The 16,867-nt window shown below is 35.1% G+C and overlaps 1 protein-coding gene across 2 annotated transcripts in view; it reads left to right on the top strand.

The window, feature by feature from the left end:
* The window catches only part of LOC136838734 (neutral amino acid transporter 9-like), a 30,955-nt gene that overhangs the window by 2,525 nt on the left and 11,563 nt on the right, over positions 1-16,867 (top strand). The window contains exons 1-10 of one of the 2 annotated variants that reach the window (XM_067104170.1): positions 1,622-1,904; positions 4,258-4,509; positions 4,945-5,013; positions 5,153-5,306; positions 6,461-6,558; positions 6,979-7,136; positions 9,941-10,120; positions 10,850-11,059; positions 12,787-12,899; positions 16,247-16,345. In XM_067104170.1, the coding sequence (XP_066960271.1) occupies positions 4,274-4,509; positions 4,945-5,013; positions 5,153-5,306; positions 6,461-6,558; positions 6,979-7,136; positions 9,941-10,120; positions 10,850-11,059; positions 12,787-12,899; positions 16,247-16,345 (1,317 nt within the window). In that variant the 5' untranslated portion in view covers positions 1,622-1,904; positions 4,258-4,273. Of the gene's footprint in view, positions 1-1,621; positions 1,905-4,257; positions 4,510-4,944; positions 5,014-5,152; positions 5,307-6,460; positions 6,559-6,978; positions 7,137-9,940; positions 10,121-10,849; positions 11,060-12,786; positions 12,900-16,246; positions 16,346-16,867 lie in introns of those variants that run through there. The other variant, XM_067104169.1, reaches the window with a different exon arrangement.

Genomic DNA, 16,867 nt, shown 5'->3' on the forward strand with positions numbered 1-16,867 from the left:
CTCTAAATCTCTCCGCCCTTCGTAACCAGGACAAGATTATATGTAAACATGATCAAGGTCTAAATTTAGATGCTCCAGGACGCGTTGGAGTCGTGCAATTTTATTTAATCATGAACAAGTGCCTGTTAGACAGGTGGTACCACGATGTGGAAATAAGATTTGACCCTCACATATTTGTGTTATATTACACACACGCACACACACATACATGCATATATATATATATGTGTGTATATATATATATATATATATATATATATATATATATATATATATATATATATATGAAATTTTTATCACACCGTGATTTATATACAATCATGAAGCTATAAATGTAGTTTAATATCCAATTCACGCTACTTATGGGAATATCCCCAATGGGGAATTATCATCGAAGGGGAATTTTTAAAGTTATAAATGGATTGGTACCGCCGGGTCCATTTTTTCACATAAAAAAATTCCCCTTCGGTGATAATTCCTCATCGGGGATATTCCCGAAGTAGCGTGAATTGGATATTAAACGACATTTGTAGTTTCATGATTATATATATATATATATATATATATATATATATATATATATATATATATATATATATATATATATATATATATATATACTGTATGTATGTGTGTGAGGAGCATATGTGTGCCATAGAAAAGCAACCTCACTATGCATTCAGGAAGAATATCTACTGTAAGTACAGGAAAGGAAGCTAAGGTGACTCATCAGGTATAGGGCAAACATCCGTGGTCGATTTGTTTGCTGATCTTGAAATGGTAACATCATTCGGTTTTTATGAGAGGAAGTCTTTTACTTCGGCTAGGAGGTCTGATTTTTCATATCTTCGTTGATGTTTTCAAACCCATCGGTGCACGCGGATGTTATAGAACAGTATGACAATAAAAGTCTCGTCGAAATAACATTGTAATGGTCAGCACTGCAGCGTCGTGTTTGCGAGAAAGGCGAAGAGCCGGGGAGGGGTGAATGATACTCAGGCAATGAAGGTCGCGCTCAGATTTTAGCAAGGAACCGTTTTTTGTGCGTTGCTGGGGATGTATACTTGGGTTCTGCAACCAGTTTTGATAGTCCAGTTAAATATGTTGTCGTAACCTCGCACTTTGCTAGAACACCATGCAGAAATAAATTTAAAGAATTGTTAAACAAACTCCCACTCGTTGATAGCTTTCAACTGTAAAGGTTGCGTTATGTACACAATGCCTTCAGTGTGAGTGGTACGGAATTTTCATTATCTGTTATGAGGAAGTGTTTGAGTGGCTCAGCAGATATACAACTGTATTATAAGATATAATAGAAATTTCCGTTTTCTGACAAAGGAACCTTTTGCTTGTCGTATGTAGGTCAGATAATAAATTAAAACATAATTCATGTCCTCTCTGTTGATGAGTGATATTTCATTATTTCCTTTCGTAAATTCTAATAGTTATCTAATATTCATAACATTTTAGCTTCAATTTAATTGACTCAAATGTTTCACCAAAATGTTCACTAATTTGTTTCTACAGCTGATGGCCACACTTACCGAACCGTGTACATTTATTTATGGTTTTACTTATGTATTTACTTATTATTACGTTGATATAAAACCGCCGTCAGTAGTAGATAAGCAGCCGCTTAATCAAGAACTTGTCAAGGCAACCCTGGTTGACCGAGCCATTAAGATAAGGAAGTAAGAGAATCTTTACGAAAGCGTACGAAGGTGAGCAAACAAGAGAACCTCGACGGACTCGCTCATGCAAGTTGCAAACTTTAGTAAACAAAAGTCAGCTGAGTACGGACGACGTGACCTAGCAACAACCCTTGTAACCTCAGTCACATGTTTTATCCGAGGGACGCAGTAGGAGGCCTATATTGAAGGCGGGAAAGTAATCTCAGCACTTTTGTAAGTATTTTTTTTAGCTGAGACCTTCGTTTTGGCGACGGGATTTTTTTAGGCCTAAGCGACAGGATATTTTCGTCATAACTTTTACGCGACTATTTCGTCATTGGTGGCACGACTGAGATAATATGCCGGAAGTCGTCCTCGTGTGCGAGATAGGAATATTTCTGAAGCGTTAGCCTAGATATTTTTGTAGTATTTTCTAAAAGAACTGGTTGGGTAGGCCTATAGGAATTAACTTTAGCCTACCGCCATAGAAAACGTAAACTTCGTGCTTTCAGTTGAGCCCGTGCTTAGGCTCAAGCTGTTTTTAAACGAGGCCTCTTCGCTCTGTTCTTTGGTGGGAGGATAGAGGCCTAAGATATGTCTTCCATCTCCTACATACCTGGCTTTTATCGCAAGCCAGGTGTTGGTTGGGTGGGTCGAATCCAGTGTCCCACACCAGGCTCCGTATTCATTTCACCACCTTGGTCTATTGGTATTATTTTATTAGTTGCCATTACACGATATGAAATTGTAACCTACATTTTTGAAAAGACCTCTTCATCAAATTACGACTTATAAGTTGAGACAATACCTGTCCCCCAACCCCCTCCATAGCTAATATGGCAAAATTGTAACCAGTAAACACCCCTAGGTTACGTGGTATTATTTTATATTGGCAGCTATCATTAACCTAATTAATGTGGTTTGGCATTCATTTATAATCTAGGCCTATTTAGGGTTGGTAAGTGTTCTGGTAACATACCAGAGTAGTCTGGGTTACTAACCACAGTTTGAGGAGGCAAAGTTTTAATAGCCTAGTTACAGCATAGCCTAGTAGAAGTGCATACTGATAGGCTATTAGCCCATGCACTCAATTGGTCAGGCTAAGTTTCGGGAGCCAGAAATTGAGATTAATAATGACTGTTGAAAGCACATTGGTTTAAAACACTAAAAAGCTATATCCATGAAAAATGACTACGGCGATGTTAACACGATCAGACGTGCAAAAGAATGAAGTGTAATGTAGTATCATGGGAGGTCTGGGTATGCATGGAAAGGCTTTTCAGTTCTGATCTACATTTTGATATACACAAAAAGTTTTGGGGCAGAGATCCTTCACACAAAGACAGGCAGTAGCCTATGTATAAAGGTATTGATGGGGTCATAATGAACAAGAAGAATACATAAGAAATAAAGAGTAACATGATTTATACATGTAGTGGGTGGCTGGGTTAAATGTCCTTGCAGTTGAAGTAAATAATACTGTCTTAGGATTGTGCAGCATCTTGATATAGTGTAAATGACTACAATGCAAGTGTGGATATGTGTAGGCTACGAGTTGCTATTCTCTGTAGAATACTTAGGTACAATATTGCATTTCTGTGAGTTTGGTATTCATCACTAGTGTCTGATGTCTTTACCTTGATTTTGATGTGATATTAATTTTATAGTTATGCATTGGTGTTCAGATATGTAGTAATGCAGTGTGTAAGCATATATATACAGTATTACCAATGAACTTATACTGAGAATTCTTGAAGAAAATAACACGTTAATGTATCCTTGATATTATATATATATATATATATATATATATATATATATATATATATATATATATATATATATATATATATATATATATATATATATATATATATAATATATATATATATATATATATATATATATATATATATATATATATACTGTATACATATTAAGGAAGTAAGAGATTCATTCATGCAGGTGGTAAATGTGCCTTTTGGGTGAAATCCTCTTGCTCATTTAATAGAAAAGATTTTTCCAGTTGAATGGACGCAAACATTTGGGCAATAAAAACAATTACTGATCATTATGTAGTTCCATTATTAGACCCTTAAAAGTTAAGGCTACATAAGGAAATACAGTAAGTTTGTATGACGGTCATTTCATAATCCGTTAATCATTTTCCCAAATTAACACAGATAATTGGTGCATACAGTCATGTATTGCATATAGTAAGTAATATTATGAACTGTATCAGAGCCCTGTAAGTGCTTCAGGAGAAATATAGGTAAAAAAAGCTTTTATGTGCTGAAGATAGTTATGTTATTTTTAGATATTTAGATCACTTGTGTGAAAGTGTGGCTGGAAGTATTGCTAATTTGTCAATGGCTTATTTATTTGAATTCTTGTCAGATCTGACCAGCCCTCCATACAAGTTGATTTAAATTATTTAGGTTTTGCTGCATTTATTCTTGATCCTTAGCATGATACTTTTGAATTATTTCACTCCATATTCCTTTATTAATATGGTGAAAATTATGAGAATAATTGCTGAAACATGCCATGATGTGACCTTGCTTAGACTTTCAATCTATTTTCATAGGCTCATCAGAATTGTGATGGATGATGATGCAAGAGCCCTATTTGAAGAAGAGAAGAGTTCAGATAATGGTAAAATCCAGGATGAAGGAACGACAGAAGACGAAGGCGCAAGCACTGATGCGCCAGAAAGTGACGAGTCAAGGGTAGCAACAACTGGAACAACAAATGGTCATCCTGATGACTTGCCACCATCCTTGCCAATAGATATCAGTGAACGATCACCTCTGCTCTCTACAGCAGCTGCTGTTGCTGGGTACAGTTTTTTTTTTATCTTATGAGAACAGAGTTTGGATTGTATCAGTAGGCTATTTCCATGAGAATTTAAAAAGTCCTTCAGAATAAACAGTATTTTATTATTTATCAAAATCTCATTGTGTGCTCATAGTTTTCTGTAATGTACTTTTAGGTTTAAATTAAAGAAGTCATGGTTAATGTATATGAACTGTAATTCTGTGAGGCCTTGCTATAAATAGGAAAAATTTTTCAAGGTTATTTTCACTCAGATAAGACAACGTAGTGCATATTTCATGTGAGCTAAGAGTGAGTTTGAAGGTAATATGGTGAACTTTCGAAGCAATAAACTACTGTACACTCTTGACTGGAATAAATCTTAATGATTCATATTGTCTAAAAGCTAAGTGGCTTAAGACATTTATTTATTTATACTAAATTTGTTTATTCTTTACAGTGTTTACTCAAGTTCCTGGACAAATACTGTGGGTCCTTCACCTTACACAGTTGACAATAAACCAAAGAGGTATGTACTGTTATTGTATAAACTTTTTAATTTAACTTGTACCCTGTTTTAAATTTTGTTGTGTGGAAACAATCAGCATTAGTTTTAGAAGAAAATAATGAAGTTGAAGATACATATAAGTATTTGTTTAAATTTGCAGACGACCTTTTCACCCAACTGTCCCGGGTGCAAGAGGTAGTGTAAGTAGCCTTGTCAGAGTTGGTGATGACCAAGATGGTGATACCCATCTTTATACTAGGTATAGATATTACTCAAGATTACGAGCTCCTGTTGACCCAGGTGATCCTGCACTGGTAAGCAATGAATTATTTTTTCTCGTTTTTCATCTGGACAGGGGAACATATTACTTAATGTACAGAATAATCAAAAGTATTTTTTGAAACTTAATCATGAATGCCTTTTTATTTAATTTTAGGATATGGTAGGTTGTGGCGATCCTATGTGCCATCCTATTGTTTTTTAACTATAAATAGCTAAGAGCAATGCCAACTTTCACTTTATTTTATTAATGGTTTATTTGCCTAGTATTTTATAGTTTTTATTATAGTAATTTGTGTTTCTGATATGGGCGTCAGTGACCTTTGAAATTATGATTTTGAGTAAATTCCAGTTATCCTTCCATCTTATCCAAATTTTAGTACAAATATTGAAAAGCTGCAAATTTGAATGAAAGTATAGATTGCTGCCAATCGAGTGAATGTATAGCTTGCTGTCATTAGAAACAATATCTGGATTATTCTCTTGAATACAGTATATAATGTTGAAATGAGTATGGCAGTATGGTGCATGAGCAATGTTTTAATGAAAATGTCTCAATAGCTTTGGAAATTCTGCTGCTGTATTCTTTACCATAATGCTTGGTAATATGATTATATCATGATCATGGTATGGTGGAGTTCTCTCTCTCTCTCTCTCTCTCTCTCTCTCTCTCTCTCTCTCTCTCTCTCTCTCTCTCTCTCTCTCTCTCTCTCTCTCTCTCTCTCTCTCTCTCTTCTTCTTCAAGTTTTTCAATTTTTTAAAAATTTTTGTGATGTCCTGTTATTGCAGTATGTCTCGCTACATTGAATGTGCTTTTTAAAGTTTCTTATTTTAGTTGATATATTAATGAATGATGAGTGCCCTTTAATTTGGTTGTTATATTTGTCATAAAAATTAGATTGTTACTGTATTTATTTGTATGTTAATATGCTTTTAAAAATTTCGCATTTTATTTGATATCCTTTTGAGTAATTGGTATTGGTACAATTTGGCACTGAGCTGATCATCCAAAGCTATTTTAAATAGTGTATGTACTTCAATTTGACCTTTGTGTAAGTCACAGAATCAGGGATTGCTTATTAATTTCTTATATAACAAAATCATACTGGAAAAGTAGATTGTGTACAATTAGTTAGGTATTCTTTGCCTCAATACAGTTTATTGATAACTTTTTTCTTTTTTCTTTTAGGTCATTCCAGACCATGTGGTTCCACGGGACCTGTTTTTGCCTTACATTCCTGGACAAAAGGTTGATGCTGATGGGAAACAGTCCTCACCTATTACAATGTTAGTCATCAATTTTTACTTGAGTGTTTGTGATATCTTTTTTTCTATTTTGATTATAAATGTATAGAGTATATATTTCTTCTATAGGAAATATTTAACCAAGCCAACTCATTACCCTGAAGACTTGACAGTAATTTACTTCCAGCTGAAAATTGTTGGTTTGTAATGCAGCCTTTATTTGTTAATATGATCCAGTGAAGCAATATGATTAGTGTTCTGTTTGACATTGATAATATCGCATTTATGGTATTTATACAAAATTATCAACACCTTGATGGGGACTTTTGCTTATTTTCAGAACTGTTAGAGTCGAACTTGATACAGTTCAGAAACAGCAGATTTAAAGGGGAGATTATTATTACAGATCAGTTGCTATGGGTTTTGGTCTCAGAATTCATGCATACTAATCTTCTTTTCCAGAATAGCTATTTGGAATACCATGATGGGTACTTCGTTAATGACTATGCCTTGGGCATTTGGTCAAGCTGGATTTTTAGGTGGTTTGTTGATCATGCTTTTAATGGCTGCACTGGCATTGTATACTGCTATTAGATTACTGTCTCTACAGAAAATCATGGGTATGTATGTTTTGATTTTGTGTTCTGTGTAGTGATTGTTTTTAGGAAGATTAATTCAGCTTTTGCTGGCTGATGACCTTTCTTTTTTTTTTGGTTTTATATAGTACTAGTTTATTCTTTACTTTTTATTTTTGATAGCGTAGTCACTTGTTTCATCCTCAAGGAGTTACCCTTCCTGGGTCTACCAGAGCTCCATGTTGACTAGACTAATATCAAAGAATTCTCTTCTAGCATGGTCTTGTAGCTGGGTATTGTGTCATAATGATAAACACTATAATATGTGATGGAATATAATGGACTCAAAGATAAGAGGGCATTTTCCCTTATCGTCAGGGAAGCTGAACCCAGTTTTCCAATGTCAAAACCTGCGCTTGCACGTCCACCATCTTGTTTATGACTGGGCCGGTAAAGACCAGGGAGCCATCACTCTCTGTTGGTCAATGCAGGATGCTCCCTTGCCCAAATCCCATGCCTTTTTGTCAGGGAACTGGGAGGGGTTTGAGGATTCAACAGCGACTACCAAAAATAGGATTTTCCTACGTCAAAACCTTTTTTTTGATAGTGTAGTCGCTTGTTTCATTCTCAAGGAGCTTTACAAAGAAACTGACAGGTGACGAAAGGCTTAAGGTCTCAAATTTTAATCCCAACAACCCAAAGAAAAAACATTTCTGGTCCGAGGTCAAGCCACAAGTTCCAAGCCCCATTCTGTATTCTAAAATACCCCCAGGGTTTTGGTAACAAAAAACAAGAAACTAAACACAAACTTATGTTTTTAGTGTGAAGTTCTGTAGTGACTTTACCTAAGCATGCTGGGTATGGTTGCACTATTGTCACACCTTCCCCAGCGATAGTCGGCATACCCACCTGTTAGGAAGACCCCTGGTTTTCTGGTGTAGCACCTATAGGGTCAGGACTAACCATACCACCTATTGATACACATTGTAGTCGAATTTGTTAGAGCTCATGGCAGTAATGTTTTAAGAATACTGTCGCTGATGACCACCCTGTACATTCAAAGGCTTCTTCGAAAGAAACTTTTCTGAAGAAGGCCAAAGACGTACTTACTTTCCTAATATCATGTGACCTAGGAAAGGGGTGTGGATTTGCCTTTTTAATGAGGGATGCTAAAATTATTCTCAGTCTTTGTAGAGAGAGTGGCTTATTCATGCTATGGTGTAGGAAAATTGGACCTTCTGGGATGTTTGCCCAGGTAAACCTTAAGTGCTTGCACAGGGAACAATGTTTTGTCTGCTAAATTGAGTTTTCTTATAAGAATAGATTTCTTTCTTAAAGGATCCTCATGGTCAGGAATGATGGGGCCAGGGGACAATAATAATTGATTGCCAGCTGTTTGTGAGATGTATCGTCCCCATCTAAGAGAGTCCAGTTCACTAATACGAGCTCCTGATGCTAATTAGCATGAGAGTTATGGTTGAATTGGGTCCACTAAATTGAGGAGTTGATAGAAATCTAAGTACCTTGTTCAGGGACCAAGTAATGGGAAGCCTTTCGGGAGCGGGTCTTTGTAGAGCAAAAGCCCACAGAAGGGAAGTGACAATTTCTATACTGGAGTCAATCCCAAATCCATAAAGCAAGGGTTCCGTTAGTGCTGCCTTGTATGCCATGATTGTTGTAACCGCAAGGCGTTTGTTTTCAAAAAGGTATATTCTGGTTGTGGAAGCATGTTGGCTATAGTTTGAAAGGAGTGGTTGTCCAACATCCACTCTGTTGAGGCTGTCGTTTTCCTTGATAGAGAATCTGCTATTACATTGAGAGATGCTGTGAGGTGAATTGCAGACAGGTGCCACTTCTTACTTACTTTACTTACTTACTTACTTACGCCATCCAAAGTATGGCTAGCATTATCATATTGAGAGGAGGTGAACGTGATCCCAATCTACTGATGCAGGACATTGCAGTTGTGTTGTCTAGAACCAATAGAGTGTGTCTCTTCTGGAGGTTTGAGTTTTTTTAGACAAAAAGACAGCCATCAGTTCCAGGAAATTGAAATGACAATTCCTCAGAGTAACTGACCATCTCCCTGCCACCTGACGATCCTTCCAATGTCCTCCCCAACCTGTCAACGAGGCATCTGTGTGTATTGTCACTCATAGAGATGGAGGAGTCAGGGTGACCTGTTCCACCAGAGATTCCTTCCGGGTTCAAGGCCGAAGTATCTCCCAAACTTTCTGATTCTTTTGATGAGATTGGTCTCTCATCTTTTTTCTTGCATGCAATAGCCAAAATATGTTCACATTTTTCAATTGCAATATGAATATTGGATCTGTTACTGATGCAAACTGCAGCAGGCCCATTATGCATGCTGTTGTAATTTCTGTTTGTACTTCTCTTTGTATTCCTATATCACTAGGCCTCTATTCTTCACATTTCCTCTGTACATGCAACTTTAATCAAACTTGATTCTCTGATTTAAGAGAATTTAAGTAGCATTTGGAGAAAAGAGGCATTTATCTTGAATTGTGTTTGAAACTTTTGATGTTTATATGACAAGCTTTGCTGTTCTAGTACGTTTTTGAAAAGTTGGAGGATTTCATTTTAATCAACATGAAAATTGATACTTATGTAATTACTGCCAGCTTAGAGTAACATTCAGCAAATTCTTTCTTTTGATACTGAGCTACATCATCAGTCATAGATATGATGAAAATGTTCTTTTTGACTGTTTTAATGTTTTTGTAATGTTCAGTAATACAAGTCATGTTAAGTCATATATTTTACTTAGATTTTTCTTTCCAGTGTATAGGAAACATTAAGGAATGATTCAAGCACTTTTGATTTTGCAGCAATTGAAGGTCCAACGATAGAACTCAGTAGACTTTGTAGACAGTTGTTTGGAGGAGTGGCTGGCAAATTGACAGAAGGACTGAGTGTGAGTTTTTCTGTGTTAACTCTTGTGGGAGCTCAAGTTGTGTATTGGGTCCTCATGTCTAACTTCCTCTTCAATACAGGAGAAATAATTTATGGTAAGGGAATGGCGGTATGTTATGCTCTTTTCATTAATCATCTTTTCTATATGTAGTTAAAAAGCTGTGTAAAATCTGTGTTCTTTATGCTTAGGACTGTGCTCCTGTGCCTTCATTTCTTCGTCAGTTCATTTTTTCATTCCATCCTCCATCTTTACTAAATGCTTGTCTGGTTTTGTGAGAGCTTTTATTTCATTGTGAAATTATGTTTTCATTTGTGTTTCCTCATGCCTTAGCATCAACATAGTAATGAGGCAGTTCTTGTTAAGTACTTAATTTTCCTGCTTGCTTGTTTTTCTTGTTTGAATTTTTTTCACTTCTTATAGCATCATGCCTCATTTTTCTGCATAATAATATTTCTCATTATGCTATAGTGTTTTTGTGTCCTTGATAGTGCTTTAGTGTTTAATACTCATGTCCTGTATGCTCTTTTCTTTGCTTTGTACTATGTGTTATCATACGTTGAGTTTTTAAATGCCAAAATTAAAAAATTATTCCTGTAGAGAATTTTTTATGCACTCTCACCATTATTATTATTATCTAAGGAAAGGTTTATGGAAACTATATTTGAATAATTTTCTGTAAACCTTTTTCTTATTTGACAAAATCAAAGCAATGAAATATTAACACAAGCCTTAATATTTTTTCTTTTTACTTTTTACTCTGATTATGTAAAATCAGAGTTGTGAAAAAATTTACACAAACACACTGATTGAATGGTATTTTCAGATGCTGTTAAAGGGGAACTCCATAATGACTCCTCAAGTGCATTACTGTGTCCTCCAAATGATACCACAGTTAAACAGCTTACTGAAGCTCCTTCAACATTCCATCGGTGGTGGCAGCAGGATCTGACAGTGCCTCTTTACCTTATTGTTCCATTTATCTTCATCTTGAACTTACGAGATGCCAAAATCTTCACTTATTTCAATTCTTTAGGTAAGAAAATTGCTCTGGGGTTATTAAGTTTGTATTAGCTAAATGTAATTTGAACTGATATTATTTAAAATACTTAACAGAGTTTTCAATACAAGAAGACTTTTTTATCTTTAGATATAAAAGTTTACCAAGACCTTAAATAATAAGAAATTAATTTGAAACTAGTTTTGTTTGAAAAATTAGGAAACAAACTGCTGAAATGTGAAGAAAAATGGTGATTTTTCATTTATATAAGGTTCCTGTTATAGATAGCTGTTGTAAATTCCAGAATAATTTCTAGGTTCAAATTTATTTTTGATTACTTTGTTAAGGTGTGTTTAAGAACAGTAGTCTATTATGTTACTATCTGATTTTTTTTGTTCAACATTCCATTATGTAACCGCCCCTTACATTATGATGCCTTTCCCTTTTGGACTGAGACAAGTTGTAGTGGAATTTGAGAAGATGAATCCTTTAATGACTCTCATTCCCCTATTTGGCTGTGGCAAGGTTGTTTTCAGAACTTCTAGACCTCATTGTGGATAACCTTATTGTTTTTCTATTATGGAAGGGTGTACTGAAGCAGCTGATTTCACAGTTGCCCAGATTTGCTACACCTTCTTGCATGGAGGTTTTCCGGCAATCTCTCAGATAGAGCAGCCTCTCAGAGGTGGCTACAGTGTCTGTTGTCATCCCTTGCAGAGATCTTGGCCACTGCCCTTTACCAAAGGAAGTAGGCATGGTTCATTGCATGTTGTGAGGAACAGAATTTTTGTCCACTTGAAGTCTCTATTTCTGTTTTTGCTGACTTTTTCACTTAACTTGAGAAATGATAAGAAGTGCTCTCTCTGCTATTAAGGGTTATAGGCTCTCAAAGTATCTCTTATGTCACTTACAGGAGGGTGCTATTCAATAACTATGGCTATGAACACTGGAAAAAACCAGAAAGGAAGAATTAATTAAGCCAGTGAAAATTATAGACACTGCACCAGACCATCAAAGCCTGCACCTTCTTGTAGCCATGCATGTCCTAGAAAAAAAGCCCAACATAAATACTGTAAATAAAATTTAATTTTTCCTGACTTTCAAACATCAGCTGATGTCAAATACTATTGAAAGAGAAAGAGACATAAATAACCAACTGGTGTCAGTAAGACAAATAACCACCCTCTCCTAGCAGAATGAACCATTCAACCAGTCACACCAGCGGGGACAGCAGTAGAAACCTCCAAACTTCCTCAGTCATCACAAGCAAGGAAATCCCAGATTCATTTGGTGCAAGCTTTACAGCAAAAACATCTGGTATCACAACTGACCAGTGACAATACAACTTGTCTGGACTTCTGCTACCCTTAACCAACTCCCCTGCCATATATATCTGTAAACCTTTGTTTTCTACAAGTATTTGCTCCCTCCGTAGATGACTGCCTGTGTGTGTGTGCATTGAAACAACAAAAGCACTATATCTTACCATATCCTTTGGAAATTTATGGTATTATATACTTGCTGACATTAAGAATATAATAAAAATAAAGATGTATAAGCTTCATGCCATTGAAACAGCAATTTTTTGTAGTAATAGTAATAATAATAATAATAATGATAATAATAATTATCATGTAAAAGTATCCACATACTTTTCCCACTCTCACTCTTGCTGTATGAATGTCACACATATTAGGAGTGATAGAAAGTATTTTATCTGTTGTAAAGGAAATTTCTTACTGATGATTTTTCTCTGCTTCAAGGTGCGATATCTGTGTTAGTGATGTATCTATTTGTGATATCAAAGGCTGCCCTTTGGGGAATCAACTTGAACTTTACTGATCCCACCGATGACTTTTACGTCCCTCTGTTTAAGGTAGGTTGTTGCTTTGAAAACATTTCATCATTATTGGTGGTTCCTTTTTAGTCAGTATTTAGTATTTGGTCTTGTTAGATGTACAGTATTAATTTTTGGAAGGTAACAGTTTAGGAGCATTTTCATATGTTGTGATTTCAACTATTAATCATGGAAACAGCATTTATCATCATTGATTATATTTTGAAGTATTCAGTGACTTGATCATTTATCTGCTTAGTATAGCCTTTTAAAGTTTTTTTGTATTGCCTGACATTGTATACATACTTGGAGTGCCAAATTTTGCAAAGTTACTGAGCTTGTGAATTTTGAAGTTTAGTTCTTGCTTGATTTCCTTTAAAATTTAAGTATTAGCTGTACATTGTAATACAAACTCTAATGCATGTATTGTCTGACTGATACTTATAGAAGACAGTTTGTCTACAGGTAATGTAAAAAACTGCATAAAATATAATCCTCATTCATTCTGAAAACTTTGAAAAGGCAGATGATATTGCACACATTGAAAAACTATGTATTTTTGTCATGCCAAACAAGCTTGTCATATAGGCCCATCAGTTATATATGTGCCTAATATTATTGTTATGTTTTTATAACAAAACAAGAATATTGTACAAACCTGTCAATTATGTATATGCCTAATATTTACGTTCCAAGGTTCAGTTTTTTTTTTTTTTTTTGTCAGGAAGATTGAAGTTTTAAAAAAATTTTCCAACTTTTTCAAATCTGTTTACACTTTTTTTTTTTTTCCAAAACTCCACTTAATTATCAGTGATGGAAATGTGAAAAAAGAAATCCAGAAATAATTTACAATTAGGAAAAATTGCTTGAGGGAAAATCATAACTTTTTGGCTGTGAATATGATTTGGGTTATTATGGCTCTGGCACTCATTTTTAGCTTCTGGGCTTGGGAATGCCCAGGGCAACTTTGGTGCCATGAGGCTCTTGGCTTATTTTTCCAATTGTATAAATTTCTGTATTTTAGAGAAATAAAGTTGGATAAGGTAAGGCAATAGGCCATTTGCATTTAAGGAGCCACATTTTCACACTTGCCATTTGTACCTAGAATGTTTCAGGAGGGTAGGATTAAGAAAAATCAAAACACTGGGATGATAGAGAAATGCAGAGAAATACAAGCTTTCTTAACAAAAGTACACATATTATGTATATGTACCATTTGGATCTATACGTATCTGTCAGTTAACTTCCTTTTCGTGTAGTTTGTGAGGTAGTAAGGTTTGTAGGCCAGGGAGGCGGTTCCTCCCCATGTGATTAATAGGTTTGTACTTACAAACTTTTCAGTCATGTATGCCTTACTCAATATTTAGACAGGAAGCCAAAATGCTAAATGTCTTAAATGTTAGATATCCTTAGGACCCAGTAGAACACTTTGGGACTGGAATGAGTTAGGAACCAAGTCTGATATTTCAAAGGCGTGTATCAGTAAAGTCACAGCCAATAGTATGTAAAACAAGCTGCTTGTGTCAGGTAAGAGTCTTTCAGGTTCGGAAGGGAAGTGCTGTACTGTACATTCACACATGCCATCAGCACAAGACATGGTAGCCAATACATATTGAAGTCTGCATTTTTTGAAATGCCATGAATGAGGGGGTAATTTCATTTACGATGAAGTGGAAGCCATTGGTGAGAGGTGCCCCTTGAATAACAGGTAGTATTGAGCCAGGTATCACCGCTTAAAGTACCAGGCAATTTCCAAGTATGTTTCTAATGAAGTAGAGAGTACAGTAGTACCTCAACTTGATGAATAGTTCATGTGAGTGGCTGCATGATGAGTAACTAAATCTATCTGGTAGGATAGCTTATAGGTTAGCTTACATGATACACAGAGTCAGTATAGCAGTTGTCTGAGAATCAGTCATTCTTTCTTCCCTCTTCTATTATTTATCATTATTTCTTGGTAAATTTTGGGAGTTTCTTGCAAGCTATTAAATACAATAATGAATGAACAATAAAATAAAAGTACTGTGCTGTATGCACTGAATGTGGGCATGTATGTGCTTTTGAATTTAGTAGCTACCAGTTTGGACTTTATTTTGATACCTTTATATGAAAGTTCTAGCAGAAATTTACTTCATATCTTCATATCTGTGTGTGTGCAGGGCTTATTAAAGATGTATTACAGAAATATTGTTATTCGTTTGGTTAGGCATACAAAAATTAACAAAATCTTCACACCATCCAAAACACACCTTAGGCTGCTTGAGCTTTGATTATTTTATATATATCATTTGTTGAAATATGTTACGCACACTATTTACAGACTAATACATTGATGTGAATCATGTGTTATTAAGGGATATTAACTTATCAAAACTTGGAATAAATTAACTATCCCCAGTCCTCACCATGGCACATGTAATTAGAAACGGGATAAATGTATCTCATTGAACCACATAAAGAATAAGGTACTTAAAATTAGGTACTGTACGATTATGGGCAGCAGGAGACATAACTGGTGTACTAATTCAGTATGAGCATATACATGAAAATAATGTAACAAATACAAAAACAGCCTATAAACAGCCTATGTACCTATATAGAAAATGAAACTGATAGAGCTCAGATGGTAAGGCCATAAAAATATGAGGAAAAAGTATGGTGTATATAAAGCTTAATATGATAATTTTTATTGCAGCACAAAGAAAAACAAAAGGGGGAAAGTAAGTGGTTACTATAAACAAGGATTCAGACAGACAATGAAATAAACAGTGAGAAATAGTTAAATTTTCTGGTTAAAAAAAAAAGTTCATTACTCACTGATAGCCACACCTATGAAGCTGGTGGTTGAAGAACGTGACACCAGTTACTAATCAGTACATGCTGAATGAAAAATTTACTCGTTTATTACTTACTGAGTGCTATGGTGAAGAAGAGTTTTAATAAATGATGGTTATAGGGGGAAAACATTGAAAATCATTGATATTGAGCACTGGACAATGGATTCTGTGAACACTAGGGAAACAGTGAACAGGACTGTTAACAGCAAAGACTCTGTCAGACAGTCAAAAGGCTGTGAACCTTGGGGTGAATTTTAGGCATATATATGATTGGTGAGCTTTTAGTGAAACGAATATCAGCACTAGTACAAGGTTATTGCTTAATGTATTGTAATTGGTTTTGGCAGCCACAGTTAATTTAGTGATTGTGGTATACATTATTAGTAGTAGTGTTGTGAATGATAAGTTAGTCATGTCATCTTGTAGTGTAAATAATATGTGATGGAAGAAAATATTCTCATCTGATTTTGATATTGGTAATGAAATACAACTTTATCTGTGATGTACATTTTAGATCATGAAGGTCACAGTTGGTTTTTCTCTCCCCAGAATACATTCATGTGTCTTACTGGAACCTTATCCTTGGCTTACTTCATTCACAACTGTGTCGTTACGATCATGCAGGGCAACAGAAATCAGGAAAATAATGTAAGTACTGCATATATTTTTAACACGATTCTTTCATTCATTACAGTAATATATATCTGATAAGCGAATAAATTCAATAAGATATTTTGCTTGTTTTCTTAGAAGACACAAGCCTTTGCCTTATTCTAGAGCTTCACTATTTTTATACATGAAATATATAAGAGACTATTTATAATTTACAGTGAGAAGAAAGGTTAATAGCCTGTCAGTGAAGATCATCCAAGTATTGGTAAATTATTGTATTGCACTCATTAGCTATAGATAAAACTCTCTTCCCTGATTTACATTTCCTGTGCTTACTTCCGTTTTTATGTTTTATTTCTCCCCTTAAGTTTGTTATATTTGTTTTGGGGACAGTTTGGTTGGTTGTTATATTGCTATGCATTAAAGCAATAAAGTTTTACAATATGCTTATAGTAGTCTTAAGCTGAATGACTTCCCTGGTATCTTGTTACCATTTTCTTAAGAGTTACCCATGGCTCTTAGCTGTTATGGTTCCTTATTGTATGTTTTATTTTGAAC

Source organism: Macrobrachium rosenbergii, chromosome 5 (assembly GCF_040412425.1).
Source record: "Macrobrachium rosenbergii isolate ZJJX-2024 chromosome 5, ASM4041242v1, whole genome shotgun sequence".
NCBI lineage: Eukaryota > Metazoa > Arthropoda > Malacostraca > Decapoda > Palaemonidae > Macrobrachium > Macrobrachium rosenbergii.